The following is a 24,809-nucleotide window of genomic DNA, read 5'->3' as shown; positions in this document are numbered from 1 at the left end:
GTTCCCATCGAAGGCGACGGCGTGCAACACGCCGATATAAAGCCGTTTTTAAATCGAGGCCTGGTGGGGGGGTGGGGGGGCGCAGAGGCCCAGAACTGTGCTGGAGTCAGTGGAAAAGTGCTTGGCTAGTGGAAACCACAGAGCGGCTATAAACAGCGGCTGGTGGCGGCCACTAAAGCGTGCCGACACACCCAGCAGCAGCTTCCCCCGCGGCTCCACCCGCCCAAAGATTCCTGCTGCAGATGGAGTTCACCGAAACAAACACACCAACAACACAAGAGCAGAACAACCGGACCAACGCTGGGTCAAAGTCAAAATAAGATTTATTCCATAGTTTCAAAAAATACTGCGCAATATAAATATTACAAAATACTGTGAATAATACTGTGATATACGTGAACTTTATAGACATCTGGGATGAAAACACAGACTGTGTTGTTCCACAGTGTTAACATATCAAAACATGTCTGCTGATGTTTTTTTTTTTTTTTTTACATAAACTGATCTCAGATCAGTTAAATCAAAAGATGTGTTTAAGATCAGGGTAAAGGAAGCAGATTTCCCAAAATGTTGAACCATTTATTTCAACTGCTGTACGATGTAAATGTAACAATAATAATAATAATAATATCCAATAACAACTGATTCAGACACACTATCGGCTCTCCGTTCATTCGTTTTATTTCCAAAACTCAAAATGTTTTTTTGGAGCTGATCTTGTTTGTGTTCGTCCAGTATTTTCTTTTTGCTCCGGTTTTGGTCTCCACCAGCTCCCGAGGGTTCTGGTTTCGGGTTTAGATGCTCAAAGCTTTTCTCTGACTGTGTTTGTTGCTTCAGCGGGTCGTCTACAGAATAATAAAGAAGTTGGCTGGACAGATAAACAATACACTTTTACCTTATTTCATTTTTTAATCCCTGCTGTCTTTTATATTTTTGTTGTTACATTTAGTTCCTTTTCTTTTTTTCTACGTGAAGCACTTTAAGCTGCTTGTTTGTAATTAAAGTTCTATATAAATAAATAAAGTTCTCTGTAGGTATTTACCTACTGTTATTATAAAGAATGTTGATTATAGCTGCTTTAAAGAAGAGCCTCCAGTTTGATTTAATGCATCAAAAAGGTAAAATATTCTGGACATTCATTGTTTTTCCCATCACTGGACCTGCACCTGAAGGCCACAATGAAAATGACCAACTGCTAAAATCATACTGTCTTACTTGTTTTTTCCCATAAAACAAGAAAACACATTTATATCCCAGTAAGGTAAATCATTCTGCTTGATCCCAGTGTGGTTTAGAAATGAGTTGAAAATACAGAATAAGAGCAAAGACTCCTAAAACCCGGCTACGAGTCAGCATTTTTGTACTTCCTGTTTGCTCGTCTCCAACGACAGGTTTTTGGTTAGATGCCTGAAATAATGTCTCAAGCTGAAGAGATTTTAACGTTTTGTTCTACGACATAGAACACGTCAGTAAATGAAGTTGAAGCTTTGACTTTGCGTTTACAGCCTCGTCACGCTCCTGTAAAGGAACAAAAACATGAAAACTTTTCTGCGATAATCCAGTGGAACCAGAGCGACGCTAACCTGCCCCGGCAGCACTTTATTTAAAAAGCGAATGATCCAGTTGTTGCCAGACGTGAATCCTGATCCTGGAGCAGCTCGACAGACGGCCGTGTGCTCAGACATTCAAAACGATGTTTCACAACTGCAAACCACAGGCAGCTTTCCCCCCCGCTGCCAAAACCCTCGGTTTATGAGCGCGGCGTCGAGTCGCGATGTTTGTTTATAGGCCAGAAAGAAGCTGCGACAGCAAAAACAAAACAAAAAACATGACCCTCCGTCCCCCGAGTCAGTCCTGCGTCTTCGGCTTGATTGTCTCAACGCACACGAACGGCTCTATTTCACAACAAAGTCTGTTTTCCTTCATCCTGTGAGTAAATACTGACTTTGGATGCAGCAGGAAGTCAAACATTCCCCCTCCGAGTATTCCCGATGACACGTGATCGTCTTTAAACCAGCGTCGTCCTTCAGCATTTAGTCGTAGCCGAGCCCTTGCTGCTCGTCTTCGACTCGATTTTGGCCACCAGCAGTCTGAGAGAGTCTCCCGCCGACCGGATCAGTTCTCTGCCTCTGAAACCAGATCACACAATGAGCTGTAAACACGGGGAGGAGATATGAGTCATATCTGTAATGTGTACTTTAATACGTACATGTTGTACTCCATCCCGACCACGCTGATGCCGTTCACGGCCAGGATGCGATCGCCCGTCCTCAGCTTCTGACAGCGAGCGGCGGGAGAGTCGGGAACCACCGACTTCACGTAGATGCCGCTCATCCTCAGCTGGGTTTTCTGAGTAAACGAGGAAAAGGTGACGATAACCGACGGTTATGGACTGAGAAATGATTTTCTAGTCATGCAGTAGAAAGTCCACCTCTTTGGTCGACGACTATTCGGAGGGATTGACTTGAAAAGACAGACATTCGTGTTCCCCAGAGGATGAATCCTAAAACCTTGGTGATGCTTCCAATACTTCTGTTGAGGTTTTTAGAATGAAGCTTCGAATGTCGGCATATTTGATGAGATTAAATTCTACAAATAGTACAATACTAACAATATTATTCAGCCTGATATTTAACTGACAGTGTATCGTGTGTTACCATCATGAGTCGGTTTAAAACAGGACTTCAGTCAGTACAACATTTAGTGAGATTAGATTGGTCGTAGAAATCCCTTCGCTCTGATCTGATTAGTCTTCATCACATCTGAGCGGCTACATGAGGTTTTTCTGTGTCCCGGATTAAACTGCATAAACATAAAACACCCACGTGGCTGCTGTCTGAAACTATCCAGATAAGAGTTGACCTTCCAAATGACTGTTTACTGTTAATACTTAGAAGAAGTAAAAGGAGGTACCATCCCGTCCACGAGGGCCAGACCGAGACCATGAGGTCCTCTACGGAGCTCCACCGTGAACACCTCCTCCCGGCCTTCGTCTTCATCCTCCGTCCTCCCGTCGGCACAGCCGCTCGCTGACAGACAGACAGGGAGGTCATGTTATTATAGTGATACATGTGATTATATTATATCTTTCATGTTATTATAGTGATACATGTTATTATATTATATCTTTCATGTTATTATAGTGATACATGTTATTATATTATATCTTTCATGTTATTATAGTGATACATGTGATTATATTATATCTTTCATTTTATTATAGTGATACATGTTATTATATTATAAAGGCCTGCTTATGTTCATAGAAAATTCACAAAAACATCTGCAGACAGGTTATCATGCAGACAGGTTATCATGCAGACAGGTTATCATTCAGTCAGGTTAGCATGCAGACAGGTTATCATGCAGACAGGTTATCATTCAGTCAGGTTAGCATGCAGACAGGTTATCATGCAGACAGGTTATCATTCAGTCAGGTTAGCATGCAGACAGGTTATCATACAGTCAGGTTAGCATGCAGACAGGTTATCATTCAGACAGGTTATCATGCAGACAGGTTAGCATGCAGACAGGTTAGCATGCAGACAGGTTATCATTCAGACAGGTTATCATGCAGACAGGTTAGCATGCAGACAGGTTAGCATGCAGACAGGTTATCATTCAGTCAGGTTAGCATGCAGACAGGTTATCATTCAGTCAGGTTAGCATGCAGACAGGTTAGCATGCAGACAGGTTATCATGCAGACAGGTTAGCATGCAGACAGGTTATCATTCAGTCAGGTTAGCATGCAGACAGGTTAGCATGCAGACAGGTTAGCATGCAGACAGGTTATCATTCAGTCTGGTTAGCATGCAGACAGGTTATCATGCAGACAGGTTATCATGCAGACAGGTTAGCATGCAGACAGGTTATCATTCAGACAGGTTACCATGCAGACAGGTTAGCATGCAGACAGGTTAGCATGCAGACAGGTTAGCATGTAACAGGGACTTCCTGTCTTCCTCATGTGTGTCGTCCTGTCACAACAACAACGCAGCAACAGTAGAACCCCCCCATCTATAAAACTGTTCCCACCCCTGCAGCTCCTGCTCTAGCACCCCCCCCCCCCCCCTTCCCAACATGCAGCCTGTCTGCCCCCCACGCAGGACCTGCCCCGAACAATGCCGCCCCAATTAAGATTCCACGCACCAACCCAACTGTAAATTCCCATGACGGATCGGCCACTGCTCTTTTCTCTCCTGACATCACCACCTCTCTGTAATTCTTGGGCCAGATTAAAGGATTACCAAACTTTCAAAATAACATTAGCCGTTAGCCAAAAGCACAGAGGTAGATACACTGGAGGCAAAAGGTAACGCAATGCATGGTGGGACGTTTACCGGCTTCCCATCAGGGTGTAAAACGACTCCATGACATAAACATGACTTTCATTACGGATGATTTCACATTAATGGCTAATTAATTAATGTGGTTATTATACAATAGCTGCATTTGAAACATTCCCTACATTATAACATCAACATTATATAAAATAAAAATGTTTCTTTTACGCTTAAACAAACGATGACCAGCAGGGAACTCTGGTAAATAAACTTAGTGCTGATTTTCTGCTCTCATGTTTAAAATAAAATAACAAGTAACTACTAAGTATTTTCTATGTAATGTTCTGATTATTTCACTGATTAATTAATTAAAAGTCTAAAAAATATCAGAAAAAAAGAGAAAAAATATATAAAGAGATGTTCCAATCATAAAATGTCTAATAAGGTCACCAAAAATAATACATTAAAATAATATTAACTTCATGAGAAATAAAAATGGGAAAGACATTTCTACTAGAAAACTCCACATGAAAACGCTACGGATTGTATTAAACTATTGAATACGCTGCTAATTAACACAGATGGTGCCAGATGGCTTTGTTTAATCCTCAAACCCTTTCAACAAATTACTTTTATAAAAACGGCACTAAGAGAGAAACCATAATGCAACAAGGAACCAATGAGAGTCGGAGACATCTGATCAGGATCAACAAAATCCTCCGGGTTTAAACCCTTTCTGGGGGGTCCCCGAGGTTGAACCCTCTTAAATGCAAACACAATCACATGTGATGAAAAGTGTTTCCGAAAGGCCTGGATCAGATCTGAAGGAGACCTTCTGGATCCGCCTCGTTAGACGGATCCTTAAAGTTTGCTTGGAGTCTCGTCATTAACAACCTGCACTACGACCACAAACTGTTGCTGCTACTTTCTAACATATACATAGCAGACTTTTATATTACATTCTATTGTTTATTTTTAGTATTAGTAAATGTTTTTTTCTGTTGTACACTTTATCTCCTCCACGGTGGGACAGTGAGAAACCTTTGTATGTCTGGTACGTGTGAAGAAACTCACAATAAAGCTGAGTTGAGTTGCTAAATGCCCTACATGTAAATGTAAATGAGTCCGGTGGCTTTGAAGAGAGTTTCCGACAGAAAGAGCCGTATGACGGCGAGGTAAAGTTGTGAAAATACAGCGTATTATTTAAACTGATATTTATGTCTAAAACATGTTTTGACACGGCATTTCTTTCATCCGTCTGTTCCTTCAGTAGGAAATACTGACTAAAGATGAGTACCTCCTATAGTCCAAAAAGTAAAACATCTGAGTACTTCTCCCACAGATACGTCCGATTTAAACTCCTTAAACTAAAAAGTGAAGTAGTGGACTCTGTGCCTCCCTCTCCCTCCCTACAGATGACCTCATGACGGGGCGGCCAGGAACAATAGGGGTGGGAGAGGAAACAGCCTTTCCTTTGCACGGCGAGCCCACCCTGCACAGCCCTCCACTTGAAATTCCTGACCTCCAGAGTCAGTAAAAACCAAGAAAAGATGAAGGGAGGACCGAGAGAAGGCGCGCCACCTCTTTAATGTCGCGGGTTACCTTCATGTGGACCTGGAACAAATATGCAGCGGGGTCCTGGAGGTCAAGTCACTAAATATTTCCCTTAATAGATTCAGTCAGAGGAGGTGACTGAGGTTTTTGAGAGGTGACCTCATTCCAGGTTTGAGCGTCCCCTATGACACGGCCGTGTGTCATCGGAATCAAAACCTCCTGTGTGGAAGTGAAACCATGAATGGGCCTTTTGAGACGCCGCCGCCGGTTTCTCATCACGCCTGGTTTACTGTTTGTTTCGTGGTTTTCTTTGTACGCTCGCTCGCAAAACTCTCAATTATCATCTTCTGTTGTCAGGCTTGGCTTAATGTCTGCCAGCTGGTTGTGGCTTTAAAGAGCACTTTAAAAGTGTCACGTGTCACTTTTATGCATTCAAATGTCTAAAAGACGGCTCCACATATGTTTCATATTTCTGTTGGGGTTGTGTACTTATATTATCCCCCGTTCCCAAATAGAGTGAAGGTAACGGTGCGTTTCATTGGATGGCATCACATCCCTCTTTCATGTGTGTTGGACAGAAGCTTTTAATCCAGTTTAAGTCACATTTTATCATACGCTTTTTTTAATTTTGGCCTCAATTTATTGTCATTTCCACACGGAAATTTGGTTTTGAGTCAAAGTATTGCTACATAAGAAAAATACACAAAAAAAACATGATACAGTAAAAAGGTGGAGGATGAATTTAGGAGCCTCACCGCCGGAGGAAAGAAGCTGCTTTCAAGCTTCTGTGCTCTGAAGACGGCTGTCTGTCTTTAATATCCTTTGTGATTTTAAAAGGGGATATAACTATATAATTAAACCGGATTAAATATTTTTAAGTTACCAGAGAAACCATCCTCGCTGACATGATGTGTGACTTCTTTACTCAGCATTCAGCCTCTCTGTTTGTTTCAGGAGGAGATAAAAACCTCCTGAACGATGAAATCCTACCAAACTCTGTATTTGTTATTCTTTAAATTGACAGAAACCCTGCAGGGGTTTTAAAGAATATATATATATTATATTTGACGTGTTTTCAATACGAGGCATGAGAGCTGCAACTAACTGCTTCTGTTCTTGACCTGAGGATTTTTAACTTGACAAAGATTGAAACGTTTAATGACATGAACCGTGATGTTACCTTTCCTCTGCTGGCGGGCGCCCTCCCTCAGACCGGCCTCCAGCTCCGCCAGCTCCATGCCCTGCGGCGTGTTGGGCGGCGTCAGCAGGCAGGACGGGTCCAGCGCCAGGCTCTTGTGGTAGCCCATGTCGGCGTGTCCTGGGAGGGTGTTCTGCAGCTCCAGGTTCTTCAGCTTCTGGGTCAGGACCGCCTCACAGCTGCTCAGGTCACCGTGGGATCCTCGGGCCTGAGTCGGGGAGGTGGGGTGGTCCAGGTCCGCCTCAGAGGAGGGGCAGGTAGCCGGGTCGGGGACCGCCTGATGGGCCGGATCCTGGAAGACTGTGACGGAGGGTGAGGTCGTAGACTGGCTGTCTGTGGTGGTCCCGTTGAGGGTCTGGGGGAACATGAAGTCAAATCAATAACAGCTGCAGGAACTTTAAGGTGCCTCATTTCCTGCTCTGGGGGTCAGAGGGCTCGTTACCTGTTCCTCCACATCGGGCTCAGCTTGGGTTTCACTGCGGGGGAGTCGGCGTAGGAACTCCTGCAGACGGGCGAGCTGCTGGAACAGAGCGGGCTCCACCACGGCTTTGCCCAGCTCCAAGTGAAAGGTGCTGCTGGGCAGGATGAGCGGCGGGTGGCTGTCGAAGCTTTCCAGGATGTCGGCTGCAGGAGGAGAGAAAGGTCGTCCATCACACACGACATGAGCTTCGTTACAGCGTTCGTGACGAAAAACACCTCTGACACGTATGGCAGACGAAGCTTTGTGTCATCAGCTACGTCACCCACCCGTCCTGACGGCGTCCTCTGCCTCGTCTGGCGGCGGGCTCCACCCGGCGGGGCAGGCTTTAGTGGAGGTGTACTCCCTCAGCATGTGGTGGAGCTGGGCAGCGTTCAAGGCCGCAAACTCGGTCCTGAGAGACGCCCAGGACGCCTGGACGGACATGAAGCAACAAAGAAAAACACTCAGAGCTATGGACGTTTCCTCGTCGAAGAGAAATTTAATATTTATTCATCTATCTCCAGGTTAGGAACACATGCAGGACTACAACAGGTAGGTGCAGATAAACGCTGATAAGAAGGCGATATGCTACACTTCCAGTGTTGTATAAAACATTAGGGCCCTTCACCTGAGGTTTAATGAGCCTGACTGGATCAACACATCTTACATGATATGTGGAACAAAAGCTTAAAAGGTGTTTACCGAATATTCGGCCGCCGAAATACTTTTATCACTGAAACAACACGGCCGAAACACAAAGTTATGATGATGCAAACTAAAACCGCGGCCAGCGCCCGCTTGTCTGGATCAGCGCCATCATGTCTGCGGTGTGGACGTTCCGCTGAGATCTATGCACTTCCTCGGGACTGTGCTTGATCCACGTTATAAAGACCAGTCATAGCCATAAATGCAATGGTACTCATAATTGGAATATGAATTTCTTTCGGTGTTTCGGTTTTCGGCCTTGGTTTCCTCATTTTCGGTTTTCGGTTTCGGACAAGAACTTTCATTTCGGTGCATCCCTGATGATTAACACGTCATTCTGTGCAGCGTGAGAATGTAAACTTTTCCACTCCGCGTCTCGTAGATCCTTATCATGAAATATGAAGAAATATTAGCTCCTCTGATGACAACATGAAGTAGTTCTAGCGGATCAGGAAACAGGTGAGTCACATGCCAGCGATGTTCCTGTCATCATATAAATCAGACACCGCTCATTCAGTGTGTCTTCCAGTTGAATTGGTGGAAGTATGAGACTCTGCCCAGACATGCTGGGGCCACAACAGAAACCATAAGTTAAATGTTGTCGTGTCCCTGCCCTTCTCTTAGAACACAAACACTGAGCTCAGCAGAGGGGGAGTTTAAATGCAGCTTATAAAGTGCAGAAACTCAAAAATGTCTCTGTTATGTCTGAGATTTAGAGTTCAGTGGCTATTTTCTCCTAAAAATAGATGTTGTGCTCTCCATAAACGCTGGTGAAACAAGCAACGGCCCGGCCCTCTGGTGTAATTTACAGCCGTGCCAGCAAAGCCAGCCACTTCTTACAGAGAAACCAGAACTCCGGATGGAAAAATCTGCCGAGGGTGTGTGCTCCGTCGCAGCGAGCCACAAAGTGACCTCATGCCAGGGGCGACGATACATAGCATGAAACCGCCCGCTTCCTAGCAACAGCAACCCCCCCCCCATGAACAAGACGAGGCCTTCAACAGCTGCTTCGCTGCGTTGTGATGTCTCAGACCGGAGTCACCACTCCGAGTCATACAGAGAGAACAGGTGGGTGAGACTATGCCTCACACTAAAACCCCCTCCAGATAGAGTAGGTAGACTTATACTTCTATCACATTAACTGATTCCCAACCAGGGGTACTTGTACTTGTACCTCGGGGAGTACACGTGCAGACGTCAGGGTACGTGGGCCGGAAAAGCTCAACTCATTACCTCGACTACGTTGTGATTTCTAAAAATAGATTTGGGGTCAGGAGGAAAATAAACAGCTCACAGCTTGAAAATGAAAAATCCAAACACAGTTTCAACATCCTATAGAAGTAGAATCCACCTCACACAGTGAAAACTAGAATGTCCTTATAAGAAAGCGTTATCACTAATATCATTTTATCCTACTACAACTATCTCAACTGGGCCGGTCCAGAAAAACACATGCACTACCTATAGAGAGACAATTATAATGTGAAAATGATCCTGACTAAATGAAGCCTTTAATGTGGGGATGATGAGGAAAAGACAGTCGGGAACTACTTTTCTATATGAGGGTCTTAAAGACGTTTCTGTTGGGACAAGAAGGTTTTAATATAAACTCCCAACTGAGCCCGCCACGTCGCTATAAACCGTGTCTGTGCCTTTGTAATACAGTTTACAATCATCCCCATGGAAGTGAAACCCAAGACGCAGTAACTACTCACTGCATTCGTCTTGAGTTACAGGCCAGCTTTGATGGCTTTAGGTTTATATCAAATTGAGTAGATAAAATGTGAATTTGTACTTCTGAATGACCTTTGTTCCCCCGTCAGTCATCACTCCGGCTGATGTTATGTGTCGGTTTATTCACGGCCCGGCGATTTGAATGGGTAACTAAGAGAGCGGTGTGCTTAAGGAGGGATTAAAAGTCGAGCTGCCACCGCACAGCAAACAGTAAACATGAGGGAAAGCAGATACGCCGATGTGTTCCTGAACATTAAAATGCTGTTTGTGTGCTCTCGACCACATATTTCCACTTGTCTTGAATACAAAGGATTTAAGCTGATTATATTGCGAGCGAAGGCGTCTTAATGCACGGGCTTACCAGGGGACTCAACCAATCAGGGGCCTCTTAATAATAATAATACTAATAATGATGATAAACGTGAATATACTACACACACACTCTGGCTAACAGGATATACTCCAGGTCCATACACCTTTAAGTGACTGAGGTGATGACCATGATGTCATGCGTTTATTGTTTGAGTGTATTTTGTTGTTCAAGGCCATTTCCTCATATCTGATCAACGTGAACGGCATCATGGGAGTTTAAAGTGCACTATAACCATCAACCATCAATGACATGCTTCTTTTTTATGACATAACTAGTAACCGCCGTCGTCATGTTTGGCAACAATCAGAAGCTGTAGTGAAGAGGAGGAGTTTCTGCAGAAAGGTTAAAGTGTTTCTTTGTACTGACACCTTTAAGACAATGAAAACATTCGCGCTGACGTAAACATGACTCGGCGCTCGGGCTGCAGCCGCCCACGGAGAGGCAAACAGGAAGGCAGACGTGGGTGACCTCTGACCTGCAGCAGGGTTTCTTTGGGTGTGGCCAGCAGGTTGACAGCAGCAGAGAGCTTCTGGAAGAATTCGTTGGCCAGATCGCCCAGACCGATGCTCTGGATCCAGTCCATCAGCAGGTCCAGGTTGGCCCGGATCTGAACACCCCGGGACCACTGGTAGAACCCGGCATCAGACCCTGAAGAGCAGAAAGCAGTCGAAATTAGAGATGAAATTAACGTGCAAAATCAGGTTTATTTGTTTGTAGCAGACCAGGCATGTGATCAAATAAGTTGTATTATTAATAATATTAGCCTGGTTAAGATTGAAACGCTTAAATGTTCTTTACTCTAAATGGTTTCCATCTGAAATGTTCAGAGGAAGATGAAAACAGTAAATGAATGCCGTTTCTGTGTCTATATTAGGACTAGACTGAAGCCTGTTTGAAAGTAATAAACAGCACATTAAACTCCAGGACTTAATGCTCAAACATTCCTCTTAAAACCACAATTGTTCTGTGGAAATCATCGTCAAAGTCGGTGGGGTTCATCCTCTTGGAAACATGAATGCTCGCTCACTTTGCCACTTTGCCATGTCATTCTGTGCTGAGGCCTCACCGCGCTCCATGAGGGCGTTGAACAGCGACGCGTTGATGAAGAAGAACAGGTAGGCGCACAGCTGCATGGAGATGTCCGGATGCACCTGGAAGGCCGTGAGGAGCTTCAGCGCCTCCTTCAGCACCTCCAGGACGCCGCCGAGTCCGTCGGGCGCTCGCAGCTGGCCGCTCTCCGAGAACGGGTTCCCGTCCAGCAGCCCGGGCAGGGCCGAGTACATACTCTGGAAAAGAAGAGCTCACGTTTCTCAACTACAAAAGGCCAGTTGAAGAAAAAACAGCAGTTTCACCACAGTTTGAGTCCCGGATTAAAACAGAACAGGTAATTATCATAGAACATCCTGGTACCTTTTAAATCTGTGATTAATGTCCGATTAAACCATTGTCACATTCTTTTTAGGACCCAAGCTGCTTCTATTGAGGCTTTATGAATTAAGCTGGGAAAGGCATCACATTTTATGACATCAAAATATTTGTTTTTGTAAATGATGGTGCTATTAGATGCAGGTGGTTTGCCTGAGCAAACTGTTTTTCAACCGCAGTGCTAAACGCCAATGAATACTTGAAGCAGAAAGTTTCATTAGTTAAAAACATGCCGTGAATTTCTATCTCATCAAAGTTTGGCCTTTTCTTTGCATTTTAAAATCTTAAAAAGGGTCAAATTTTCGAGTTGACTGAAAATAAAATAACTTAAAAAAGACAGTAAATCACAAACGCAGCAGAATCTGAGTCCGGGTTCATTGAACGCCGCCTCGTTGTCAGTTCTCACACAGATTCAGCTCTTATCACCATCACAGTTCTGCCATTGTTTCACACGGCATGACATCACCCGTTAGACCCACACACACATTAACACAGCCATGGCTGAGAGAATGACCTCAGACACATTTAAAACACATCTGGAACATCACACATTTCTGTACATCTGTTGTGTAAAACAACATAGCACATAAATATTTTAGTTTTGTATTTAACAGCTACTTTAATGCCCTTTTGGCCGATATGTATGTTTATATTCTAATTTTAATGTCAGCAAGTTAAGGTTTTTGAGTCACATTTCACAGGAAATAATCAGAAACTCTCCACCTCCCCTTCTTTTCCCCTGTTGATGAAAGTTTGTCTTCCTCTTCAGGAAACACATCCTCTTTTTTTTCAACAGTCACCAGCACATTCAGAAATGTAACACTTGAGGAATTGAAATCCCTTATCCCTTAAAAATGAAGCTGGAACTGCTCCTTTAACAAGCTTTAAAAGTGACAAACATGATGGTAAAAACAAGCAAATAAAAGAAACTCCTCAGCTGGAGTTTTAGCCCCGAAGAGCAGACGCTGTACAGTAAAGCGTCTGTTTTGCAGTGCAGGCTGTTGAAATATGCCTGAGCATTCAAAACAACAGCACAGACTGTTCCTGCTTCCTTCCCACTCTTCCTCAAACAGTCTCTGGGCGGGGGTGCTGGCGTTTCTACACACTCTGCTGCTCTGATGTCGACTGGATTCTGCATGAACCAGACTTTAATAAGCATCTTTAACATGGGAAAGTCACATAAATATAGTCTGGGAGGGTCCCGTCGGGCTGTAAAACAGGACTGTTTTATTGCTGACAGTCACAAAGCAAATCCAGACGCAAGCTTTCCACACTTTGAAAAGTCTAGATGTACGTCTTTAAAGCATTAGAGTGGTATCTCCGGGCCCCATGGTGCACCCCACGGCTCGATCTCAAGCCCCTTTTATTGTCATTAAATATTCTTCTTCATATCAATCATAAATATACAAATAAAATAATTCAATTTAGTCTCTTACAATTATTTTTTTTCTCATATTTCTCCATAAAGAGTGTGTTTTTGACTGAGCTCTAAAAAATAAACATGACATTTATTCTCTGCGACTTCATACTGTGGTTCTGGCATTCTGGTTGTGTTATTCAACAAACCAGTGAAACCAGTGTAACCTTGGGAAACGAGATTGTCTTTTTGTTTATATTCCAGTCAGTGGAAAGGACACACGGCTCGCTATCTCACAGGCCTTTCCTGACTGAGATTCAGTGTTTCCATTCTCTTATTGTGTTTTCCATCTGGAATACGCTCAATGAAAACAGAATATAGTGTTTATGAAGTCCAATTTCCTGCTTCACATGTGACCGGCGCGTCGGTTCTACAGGTCAAGCGGACGTGAAAGTTGCTGAGGTCGGTCACTACATGAGCGTGTGTTAAAGAAAGGTGGTGTTTTCATGTGTGGCAGCCAACCTTGGTTAGATAGTAGACGGACTGCTGGAAGGTGAACATGATGACTTCCTCCAGGACCGTCATGGCTTCCTCACAGGCGGTCCGAGTGGAGGACATCTCAGCGTCCAGCAGACCTGAGGACACGCAAACACCTTTTTAAAAACACCCTCTGACAGCATTACATAATAATAATAATAATAATAATAATAATACTACTAATGATGATGATGAAGCACCTTGGTCCTCCTGGTCCGGCCTCCAGGGCAGCAGCTGAGGGACTTCATGCTGGATGAAGTGCAGCAGTTCGATGGAGTTGGCCATCCACAGCACCAGGGGCTGCAGACCTGGGACCAGCTCCTCCATGCTGAGCAGCTGAAGAGGATCCGACTGCCCGTCACTGGAGCTTCTGATCAGGGGCGGGATGGAGAAAGCATTTTTTATTGCGAATCGGGATAAAAAAAATAAATAAAAAAAACTCACAATAAAAGGTTGTGGTGAGAAACTGGACACAAAGATATATTTTTTAAGTGTATTTATGCAACCATATGATGTGAAACACTATGAATAATTCATCTTTTTTAAGATTATTTGATTGTTTTTAAGGTAAAAGGGATGCAACTGAGAGGAGTTGTATCTTCTCTGTGCAGCAATAAAAAATATAGTTAATCTACTAATCACATCAGCACACGTCGACTCAGAGCAACAACATTAACATTGACTTCATGAGGAGGAGGAGGAGGAGGAGGAGGAGGAGGAGGAGGAGTGGAACTTTGCAGAAACTTATTTTTTTGCTGACTCGCAGAAATATTACAGGAAGTTCAATCTGAGTTAACTGAAAGTTTTTGATGGAACTATAAATGTTCTGTGATATTCGGCGTTTAGCTTTTATATCACTATAGTATATATACTATATAGTATATATACTATTTAGCAAAGTTCCACTCCTCCTCCTCCTCATGAAGTCAATGTTAATGTTGTTGCTCTGAGTCGACGTGTGCTGATGTGATAAGTAGATTAATCAATTAGTTTATTGACTGAAAGTTAATCAGCAACACTTCTGTCTATCAGTTTATCAGTTTGGCTCATTTATCCAGTTTCCAAATGTGAGGATTTGCTGCTTTTTTGCTGTTCCACATGATTGTAAGCTAAATAAGTTTTATTTCCATGTCATGATTAATAACAATAATAATAACGTTTATTTGATCATAAATTGCAGCTGTAAAACATCGTACACCTTTGAATATTCCCTCTCTTTCCCATTTGCTTCTATTGAAGGTTTCTATTTAAACTCTGATGCTCCTGAGAGGAGAGGAAGTCCAGGAGGACAGACTGTGGGAAAGTCTCTCTTTGCACAGCCTCTTTCTGGAGGAGCAAATAGTTGTAAAATCACACTTTAACTCCTCCTTTATTCAGACGGTAAATCTCCAGGTGTCGTGTATATATATATATATATCATGGCGGGGCAGGCAGCTGCTGCTCTCCTCATTGTCATGTATTTCTGGAGACACTTTGTTTACTCACATGTCTGGCTGGATGGCTGCAAGCTCCTTTGTCTTCTCCTAAGAAAAACAAAAATGTCCATGTCATGCCTGACCAGCAAACACATTTGATTCTTTACATTCTTCAGTCACACTATATAGGGCTCTGAACCTGTTCCATGATAACTATGACATTGTCAGATGTATTAAACACTATGGAAATCTTCATCATCTTCTAGCTGAGTGATCAGTGTGTGCATCACACATTAATGTCATGGTTTAATCCTATTTATCTACCTTTTTGCCCCTGGAAGGATCTGAAAGTTTCCGTCCTTACCCACATGACCAGCTGGATCTGGCCTGCTATCCGGAGCAGCAGCTGTCTGAAGTGTGTCAGCTGGAACGTGGAGGCCGAGTGCTGGATGCAGAGGCTCAGCAGGAACGCCGGCGTCAGCTTGGGTTCATTCCCACTGGGGTCCAACATGTCCAGAACCTCGTGCAGGACTCCCTCCTCCTGCTCCAGCTCGTAGCTCACCACGGCCTCGGTGCCCTCCAGGTCCCGCCAGCGAGGCGGCAGCGGCTTCCTCTGGAGCCTTTTGGCGGCGATGGAGAAGCCACACGACAGACAAGAAGACGATGATGTGTTGGGGTCAGAGTTCAGGCAGAGGGAGCTCATCCACGGAGGGGTCTGCAGGGACCCTGGTGTGCTGGTGGGATCCTTAAACATGAACAGGTAGTGTTTCCCCAAGCCGACCAAGTCCCCCGGGCTCAGCTCCACCTCCTCCTTGAGGAGGAACCCGTTTCTGGTGACGGGGGCTCCGTGGAGGGGCTTCAGCATGGTTAATGTCTTTCTGTGCTCCCCCGCGGAGCTCGGCACGTTAGAGTCCAGCCGCCGGACGCAGCAGTGTTGAGGCAGCACGTCGGGAGCAAAGAGAAGGATGTCGACCTTTAACCTCTCCTCATCCTCTCCGTTACAGTGCTCGCTGCAGCAGCCGAAGATGGTGGTGGTCCCACTCATCAGGTAGATGACAAAATCCTGCAAAAAAAACATTTTCTTCATTCGCCTGGTTCTTAAAATGCAAGAAGTTGGGGAAATGACAATTCTCTGTCTTTACGTTTCTGTCTTTAAATATCTTGTTTTGTCCAAAACTCAGATATATTATTTTCCAGTCACAAATGACAAAGAAGAGATTCATACTGGCTTCAGTTCACCGTCTGAATGTGGCCAACAACCCCGCTGACACAACTTTACCGCCAAAAATCATTTGGTCTTAAAAATGCTGGTTTGTCCAACGGAGACAAAAAGAAGCAGCACATTCTCACACCGGAGAAGCCGATTAACTTAAGTGATTAATCCCGATTCTCGAGGAGCGTATCGCGTTCTCTCAATGACAATCAAGGCGTAGGACGGGATTTGATTCTCTTGTGTAACATTTTGGAAATGAACCAACGTGTGCGTGTTAATCAAAGCAGCGTGATCGGCCTGAACCGGCAACGTGAAGCAAGACAGGAAAAGACAGGCTTATGAGTGAGTTCACTTAGAAGCCACTTTATTATCTAATGCATCCGATTCACCTTCATGTGGCCGAGAACATTCAGGTTTTGTTTTAGCACTGAGGTCAAAGCATAGTTCAGTTTGTAATATTCTTTCCTCTTCATGTATGAAAATGAGAAACCCTTATGGTAGAAAACCAAGCTGCTGCAGAACACTCTATTAATCAACGGTGTTTCCCCTCAACCACATTGCATGTTGGTATCATCCTCTTGTCATTGTCTCGTCTTAGTCATGGAAAAAAAAAAGATGTCGTTGACATATTTGGTCATATTTTCATTTACACACAAAACACTGGTTAAGAGGCGGTTTGAATAACGATCTTTAAAGGTCTAAGCTGGGACTTAAAAGCTCTCAGTTCCTGTTATCTGACCACTGACTACTACAGAACCCCCCTTCCTTGGCTCTGGGCTGACTGAGAGTAGTCCTGCTGTCGCTCTGAGCCGGCTGTGGTGGTGCTACCGGGACCAGATCCTGCAGATCAGCACCAGCGAGGATACACAACGTAGAAAAAGACCCTTCGTGTTCCTGGGAATCTGACTCAACAACCGAGCGAAGCACTGACGCTGGTTTACTGTGAAATCACGTATGTGTAGATTACAGCATATACATTTGTTTAGAGTGTGACTTTAATCAGGGTTATCTCCCGGCCGGGTTTAAGGTTTTCCTCCAGTGTGGTGAACTCTTTGTCCCTTTCATTGGGACTCGATGACGGACGGTTCGTCCTGTCTGTGTGGAGGACACAGCTGAGCCCACAACACACCTCTGTAGTCCACCTCGCCAGCCCAAATCCTTTCCTTCCTCTCTGGCCTCTGCATGACTCTGGTGACTCTGGGATTTTCTCTCCCAGGTTCTTAACGTTAAGACGTTCAATCCGACACCCTCATGTACCTGTTTACGCCCGACGTCTCTCCTAAGCTGTGTTTGGTCTCCGCCTGCCAACTACCCGCCAGGAGGAGACTCTCAAGGTGCTTGTGAGAAGCTCGCAAACAAACCGGGTTCATGGGAAACGGAGTCACATAATGTGCTGATTGTCATGACGACCAATCTTTATAGAGCAAAAAAAACTAAACAAAAAACAACGTATGGACAGAAAATGTATCTGCAACAATATTGATATTCAATTAATCATTTAAGTCTTTTTTTAAGCAAATATGCCCAAAATAATATAGAATAATAAGCATTGTTTTTAAACTATTTTGGTTATTGATTCATTGAATATGTGTATGATTTCAAGCAAAAAGAAAATCCTAAATTAAAGCTTCTGAAATGTGAATATTTGATGCTTTAACCAGAGTTATACATTTGTGAATGGAATTATTTTTTCCCCTTCGGTCAAACAAAACAAGACATTTGAAGACGTCACGTTGGGTTTGGTAAAATAATAAATAATGATCACATTGAAATGATAGTTACAGCCCTATTAATTTTAATTATCTGAGTGTTTGGTCGCTCACCTGTCTGTGGCTGTAGCCCTGCAGCAGGAGGAAGTACGGGAAGTCGAAGGGCGGGTGGATGGAGTACTGGGTGGTGTTGTCGTCGCTGCTCTCCGTCTCCTCCTTCTCCATGCCGAGTCGCAGCACCTCCTTGTCGGCCTCGGCCTCCGGGTCCTCCCTGAGCGCGCTCTGCTGGGCCCGGCTGGCCTCCTTCCCCATCGCGGACAGATCCATCTCACTCAGACTCCTCCAGAGGCCGAGGCCGTCCACGTCCTCGCCGCTGCCGTCCACGAACAGCGAGGTCACTCTGGAGCGGCTCTTCTGCAGCTTACGAGCCTGAGCGTTGATGCCTGGATCCACGGGAGAGACGTGATATTTACAGTTATCAATATGAGAAACGCACTGTTGCATCTGCGTGATTATACAGTGGATGAGGTCTGGAAAGAGATTTAGACAAAATATCCATCTATATATTATCATGTCAAGAGATACAACATCAAAGAAAATACACAGAAAACACCTGGAACAGAATCTAACAACGAACTTAACAACTAACGTATATCTTGTATTTTCTTTTATCTTGCTGATTGAGAGGAAGCATGTTCCAAAACGACTTTTCACATCTCCAAAAAAAGATGTACCAATATTCCTTCTTTGCTTTTTTAAATCTTACTGGCGTAGTTGTAGCACACATGGAGAGAAATATAAATACGGATAATAAAGACATTTATAAATAAATAATTCTATAGAATATATAGTACAACAAAAATTACAAATTAAAAGTCAAACACGGTAAAAGTGATGATGATTAGAAGAAGACTCTTGTATTTGGCATTAAGCAAAAAACCTATTTCACTTTAAACATGAGCAAAAAAATGAATAACAACCAACAGTTCAAGTCAAGCAGGAGTCTCATAAGCCTTCACTGCTCTGGCATGAATTCAAACCAACACAAGGAGAAGGAAGGGGAGGAAATGTGGGGGAAAGTGAGCTGTGAGCACCTCTCTGATAGCGGCGGCCGCTCTGTCGGCCTGACGTAACACAAACACTATTCAGCTCGTTTGGAGCCATTAAGCACCGAGGAATGTCCACCGAGCCCCGGCTTCACACCCGGCAGCCCCGCCGCCCTTATCAGCTGTGGAAGTGGGTGTTTTCCACATTGTTCAGCATCGGTGTGACAGACCGGGCTCAGCGCCGCTACAAAACACTCACACTCAAGAGGCAAAAGGTCAGCTGGACTGATGTTGACGATTTTTTTCGTGAGATAAAATATAAAATGTCGCTGTTTGCTCTGATGGTGGGAAACCGCTTTAAAACAGGCTAAAGTGTAATTAATTTAAAGGAACTGGAGTCAGCAGCTTAGCAAAGGTCATAATATCTCCATATTTTAAGTCTTGTTTTTACACTTTAAGCGCGTCTTCCTCTTCTACACTTCACCAGAATTCAACATTTATTTGAAATAACGCATGTCAGGAACATGAATCACCAAAAAGTCCTGGTTCAACTGAGCTCACACTGAGTGTTGAGAAGGTTTATTAGAAGGCAAACAGGGAATCCAATATGAGTGTTAAATGGCACCAAGAACAATACTGATTAAAACGGCAGACAGAAGTCGACAGGGCTGCACAGGAAGTGAGCTCTGATAGGAGGACAGGCAGCGGCCGCTTTCTGGTGGGAAGAGCCTCCATGTTTCACGGGGGGCCCTCCTTATGGGCCCTTGCAATAAAACAAAGATAAGAGTGGGGCCGCGCTGACCTCCTCTATCCCTTGCTGTAGCTCTTTTTGTTTCCTCCTGACCTCTCTCACATGCCCGTCATCTCCCCCTGTTCTAGCCGGTGATAAGCTGGACAATGAAGGCTGTTAGGCTGCAATAAGAGACCAGGATAAAGGCTCCCCATGCCACCACGACACAGACGGAGTGATTGATTACCCGGGCGTAAAGGATGCTGACTGACTTCTACTGACCAACGGGTTAAAGAGAGCCAGAAACGTGACGTAAAGCTGGGAAGGTGTTTACCCGCTGTGACCGTGTCTCTGTCCTTCAAACTCTGCTCCTCCACGCTCGCTCTCAGCTGGATCTCAAAGCGCCTGGAGAAGCCTTCCTTGGGCTTCCAGAGCGACTGCAGCATGAGGGGCTTCTCGTTGTCTCCCACCACCCGGAAACACTCCCTCTTCCACTGGTTGTCGGCGCCCGTCTGGCCGATGACGTCGCAGAGCACGTAGTCGTTGGCGTCCTCTTTCTCCAGACAGTACCTGGACAACAGAGGAGCGACCGCCGTTAGGCAACTTAATGATATGATATCGATAATCATCAATATTCTTACAGCTCCTGAAATGGCACTAAACCATACTGGAATCATTAAGTAGTTAAATTTAAGAAAATAAGTGAATATCTGGAAAAAATAAGCTGGAATCAACACATTTTGGGTACTTTATTTCCTGATAAATGGCTGAAAGGATTCCCATATTAACAATGAACAGCTGGTAGTAAACATATATCTGAAAAGGAGCGTCACATTCTCGTGAAAAAGAAACTGTTATGAGTACATTTGAGGTAAGAAATAGGTTTTCATACAGTATAACATAAGTTTTCAAGTTTTATTGGCCACAGACTCAACATATCTCCCTATATATACCAAGCAGACTACACACTAACTGACTGTACAGCCTTTTTATCTATTTATTTATTCATTCTGACCTAGTGTTTGTATCTGCTACGATGCTTTTTATTCTGTACTTGATAGTAATACCTTTTTGTATACTTGTATCCATGTGTCTGAATCACTGTTGACACTGTCCCGTCTTAAGCGTTGTCCTAAGCGTTGTGTGTTTGTGTGTAAGCAGCCGACTCACTTCCACCCTCGGGTGTGAATAAAGCTACCGAACATCTCACCTCTCCAGAGCCTCCTTCACCAGCTCCTTAGCGCTGGACTGAGTGGTGGCCAGCACACTCTTGTAGTTGGTCCCCTGACAGATGTCGCTGCCAAAGATCTTCAGGATGCCGGGGACAGACATTTGACTGGACAGCTCCGCCGGGTCGTCTGCAGCCTGGAGGTCACCGGCCAGGCTCCCGCCGCCCAGCACCTGGCCGCGGCGTCCCCCGTTGGGACTGTGGTTGAACACAGTGGAAAGCCTGTTGTTGTGGCGGCGGATTTTGCTCTTGGCCGGCTGCCGGACACCGGCGCTCTCTGCCGAGCGGACGGTGGTGTCCGAGTTGTTGGACCTGAAAGGGAAAAATAAATGGAGAAGATAACGAACACTCAGTAATCAGCCAGTCCACACCTATAAGTGGCTTGTCTTTTTATAGGAAGGTGAAACTCTTTCATAGCGTGTGACTGTACACAGTGTTTCTGGAGCTTGTGTCAGATAAGTGTTTTTATTATTGTATTCATCAGGAACCTTTAACTCCTGTAAACCACCCATAATTACATGATGATGTATAAATAGCCCTAACGGATGACAGCATCATCAACTTATGGGCAAAGATGGAAAGAGTATTCACATAGTTTTCTCAAGTAAAAGTACAAATCTGTTAAATGAAACCCTTACTTACGTAAAAGTACAATGGTGTTATGAAATTACACTTAAAGTATAAAAGGTAAAAGTACTAATTATGCAGAAGGAGCCCCCTTTCAGAATAATATATATTATTGGATTCATATCTTTAATGTTGCAGCGGTTATTTATATTTATATGTTTTAGTTCATTTATATTTGTAGTACAGTACCTTAGTTTGTCTTACAGGAGGACCTGAATCAACAGTTATATGTTATATATGTTAATATTAGATATGAGGACTTACTGGACTGATCCATTGCTGGGTTTCCTTCCCAGTTTGGCCAGTCGCTTCTTCGGGGAGCGGATCAGTAAACCCACTGGGAAGTTCAGGGCTTGTTTATGAACGTGGCTGCTTCTCTCCTCCGAAATCATTATTAATACTGTTGTTTTAAATTCACGTGAACACAACAAAACGAACGTTACCGGAACCGTTGAAATGACTAGAATATAGCATTCTTCGCTGTTAGCTAGGTGATGAAAACTTGAGATGACGGATTAGTCCGCTTCCACCCCCCCTCCAAAAAAAAAAAAAAAATCACAAAAAGATGTGTAAATACTCCAAAAGTACTTCTGTATCCATTAGACAAAAAAAAAGCTGTGTTTTTTGTTGTTTACACGTAACATTCCCACGTAGAAGAAATCAAAAGAGCGCCAGTTGGTGTAAACTTGCCCAAAAACAATCTGTCTTCTGGAAGATAAAATCCCGACTGGAGTGATTATTCAGCGGCGGGAAAGGAGACATTTCCACGCTCCGTCCTTCCGTTTCTGACGGGAAACACAGCGGGAAAACAGCCGCGGTCCATGGGAAGAGTAATAACAACAACCGGGAGAGCCGGTAACCGTCCGCCGCGGAGCCTGGACCGGACTGAATGAGGGAGAGGAGACGACCTGCTGCCGCTGATGCTGCTGGAGGAGGCACGAGCTCACTGCAGGCGACGTCACCGCCGCGTCACACGGGCACGCTCCCGCACATAACACACACATACATACGTATGGACACACGGGGGACCAGGGGACTGACTGCCCTCTTGTGGAGGCCTACTCACCTCCCTGCTAAAAAATATTAAATCAGGTGAAATATTAAGATATTTAGTATATGAATATTTAATAAACTCTGAGGTACGTGAAAATGTGCTGAATAATACCGTTTTATTGTCATTGTATGATAAACACAACATTTGATTGGGCAGCAATCCGCTCCACTTAGCAACACATACATATATATATTTAATTATATGTTTACTAAACTTTTTTAATTTTACTTAATTAATTCCATCATGGAGGTAAATGTTTTCGGGCCTGGTTGTAAATTAGAAACTTGTCTCAAAAGGTTTACAGATTTTCATGAAATTTGATGGAAAGCTGGGGTCAAGTCTTTTTAAAACAATAATTCTTAATAATGGAGATTTGTTTTAGCACTCATTGTTTTCCCCATGGAACACCACGTTTGAAAAAGAAAATGAATGTTGAATAAATGCATATTTTCAATCACATATTTTTTTATGCTGATTTCTATTATTATTATAAAATCATAAAAATACAACTTTGGCAGCATATGCCAATGTTTTGCATGAGGGTTTTTTCATAGCTATATTTATATATTATAGACATTTTGTTTTCTTAGTAGTGTTCATTTTATATTTGCCTTTTATGAAAAAAGGATCATCCAATGCAAGATAGTAACTGATTTTATACAGTGGTACAATAAACCTGCAGCTTCAAGTCTCTCAGGCTGAGATGCATTTGTGCAACAAGCTCGCCCTCTAGTGGCAGTAAAGCTGAACAGTCACACAGCTGCACCTCTATATAAATAGGCACATTGTTTAAGTGTAATGTATTTTGATTACGAACACCTGTGTAGGTGGGAAGTCTGAGGATATTTGGCAGGTGGATGAAGAGTGTGAATGTGGAGAACATTGAGTGTGTTGAATTTGACGCTATATGAGTTTTTTTATGTAATTGTTGTGCTCTTCACAGTGAAGAAGAGGAGGCAGACAGGAAGCAGGGAGGAGGATATGCAACAAAATGTTTGGAATCAAACCATCAAAATTGCAGTTGTGTGGAGTGTTTCTTCTAACACCACTTATATGGTTTATACTGATATGCCTGCACTAACACCCCCCCACACACACACACACACACACACACACACACACACACACACACACACACACACGTTTTGTGGTATTGAGTAAGTGGCTGAGAGGCGGATGTGACTGAACTCCACATGCAGCTGCTTTGCACAGCAAAGCGGTTTGGAGATTCAGGTCAGGCACGTAACTTCATACTTTTCTGCAAACGGCATCTTTCTGCTGTCAGAAAGTGAGACTCTGGTATCCAATCAGCCAACACTGAACTGTGAAGTTAGCTGTTAGACATGTTAGAATCTGGTTTCTCTGGATGTTCACTCATGTTACCAGACTTTTTAGGGAATTAATGGATCCTGCTTATTTGATAAAAACTGAGAAAAACATAAAGGAGGAAGGGAGGGAACTAAGACAAGATGACAAGACACTGTGTGGTGTAATTTGGATTGTAATATGTTTAACATATATATTTGACATCAGGGCATAAAGGTATTTTAGTTGTGACATATTGTATAAATAGAGTTTAAATCTATTTTTTTATAGTTCCTCAATTCGATTGTTTGTTAGTAAAATTCATGCAGAGAAAAATTTAATTTCTATACATACAATCATCCAAATGTGCTGTTTTTTGTTGATTATAGCAGATTTGACCAATCTAATTTGATATTAAGTAACACTTCCATTTGCATCTTACTTTGTGGCGCCTATTACTGCAAGCAATTGCTATCAAAAATGTAATTCTATAGCTAGTACCAGCCACTAATATAATGATCAGCTTTTAGTAAAAAGTCTCTGTAGCAATCAAATGCATTTGATTTATCAAGTTTCACTGAGGGATACTCACAGCAGCTACAGAGGCTAACTCTAACTTAATAAGGTAGGCCTACTTTAATTGATTACTTAGGTGACATTAACACCACTTTTTACTTCTTTGTCACCAGATTTCACAGGAAAATGTTTTACTTTTGGCTACATTTAGCCTATTTGACAGTTTTAGTTAGCCTAGCGTGCTAGTTATTTTTTGAGATTCATATTTTATATAAAAATAATGTAGCCTACATATATACACACATAATATATATAAATTATTCGCTTTATATAAAGTAG

The 24,809-nt window shown here is 43.4% G+C and overlaps 1 protein-coding gene across 2 annotated transcripts; it reads right to left on the bottom strand.

The window, feature by feature from the left end:
• Nucleotides 1-305: 305 nt before the first annotated feature.
• Nucleotides 306-22,467, bottom strand: radil2a (Ras association and DIL domains 2a). Of its 2 annotated transcripts, none has more exons than XM_084036622.1 (16): nt 21,860-22,467; nt 20,951-21,280; nt 20,075-20,310; nt 18,079-18,407; nt 15,407-16,105; nt 15,113-15,150; nt 13,828-13,997; nt 13,613-13,725; nt 11,375-11,594; nt 10,784-10,956; nt 7,784-7,928; nt 7,479-7,660; nt 7,019-7,391; nt 2,914-3,029; nt 2,210-2,349; nt 306-2,129 (listed from the first exon to the last, which is right to left on the bottom strand). In XM_084036622.1, exons 1-16 carry the CDS (start codon nt 21,985-21,987, stop codon nt 2,027-2,029), a joined length of 3,495 nt encoding a protein of 1,164 aa, XP_083892748.1. In that variant the 5' UTR covers nt 21,988-22,467; the 3' UTR covers nt 306-2,026. The 2 variants fall into 2 exon arrangements, with proteins under 2 accessions (XP_083892748.1, XP_083892749.1); XM_084036623.1 differs by having other exon boundaries at nt 13,828-13,994.
• Nucleotides 22,468-24,809: the final 2,342 nt, after the last annotated feature.

The sequence above is a fragment of the Eutrigla gurnardus genome (assembly GCF_963514095.1).
Source record: "Eutrigla gurnardus genome assembly, chromosome: 20".
NCBI lineage: Eukaryota > Metazoa > Chordata > Actinopteri > Perciformes > Triglidae > Eutrigla > Eutrigla gurnardus.
This window is presented reverse-complemented; position numbering and strand designations above follow the sequence as displayed.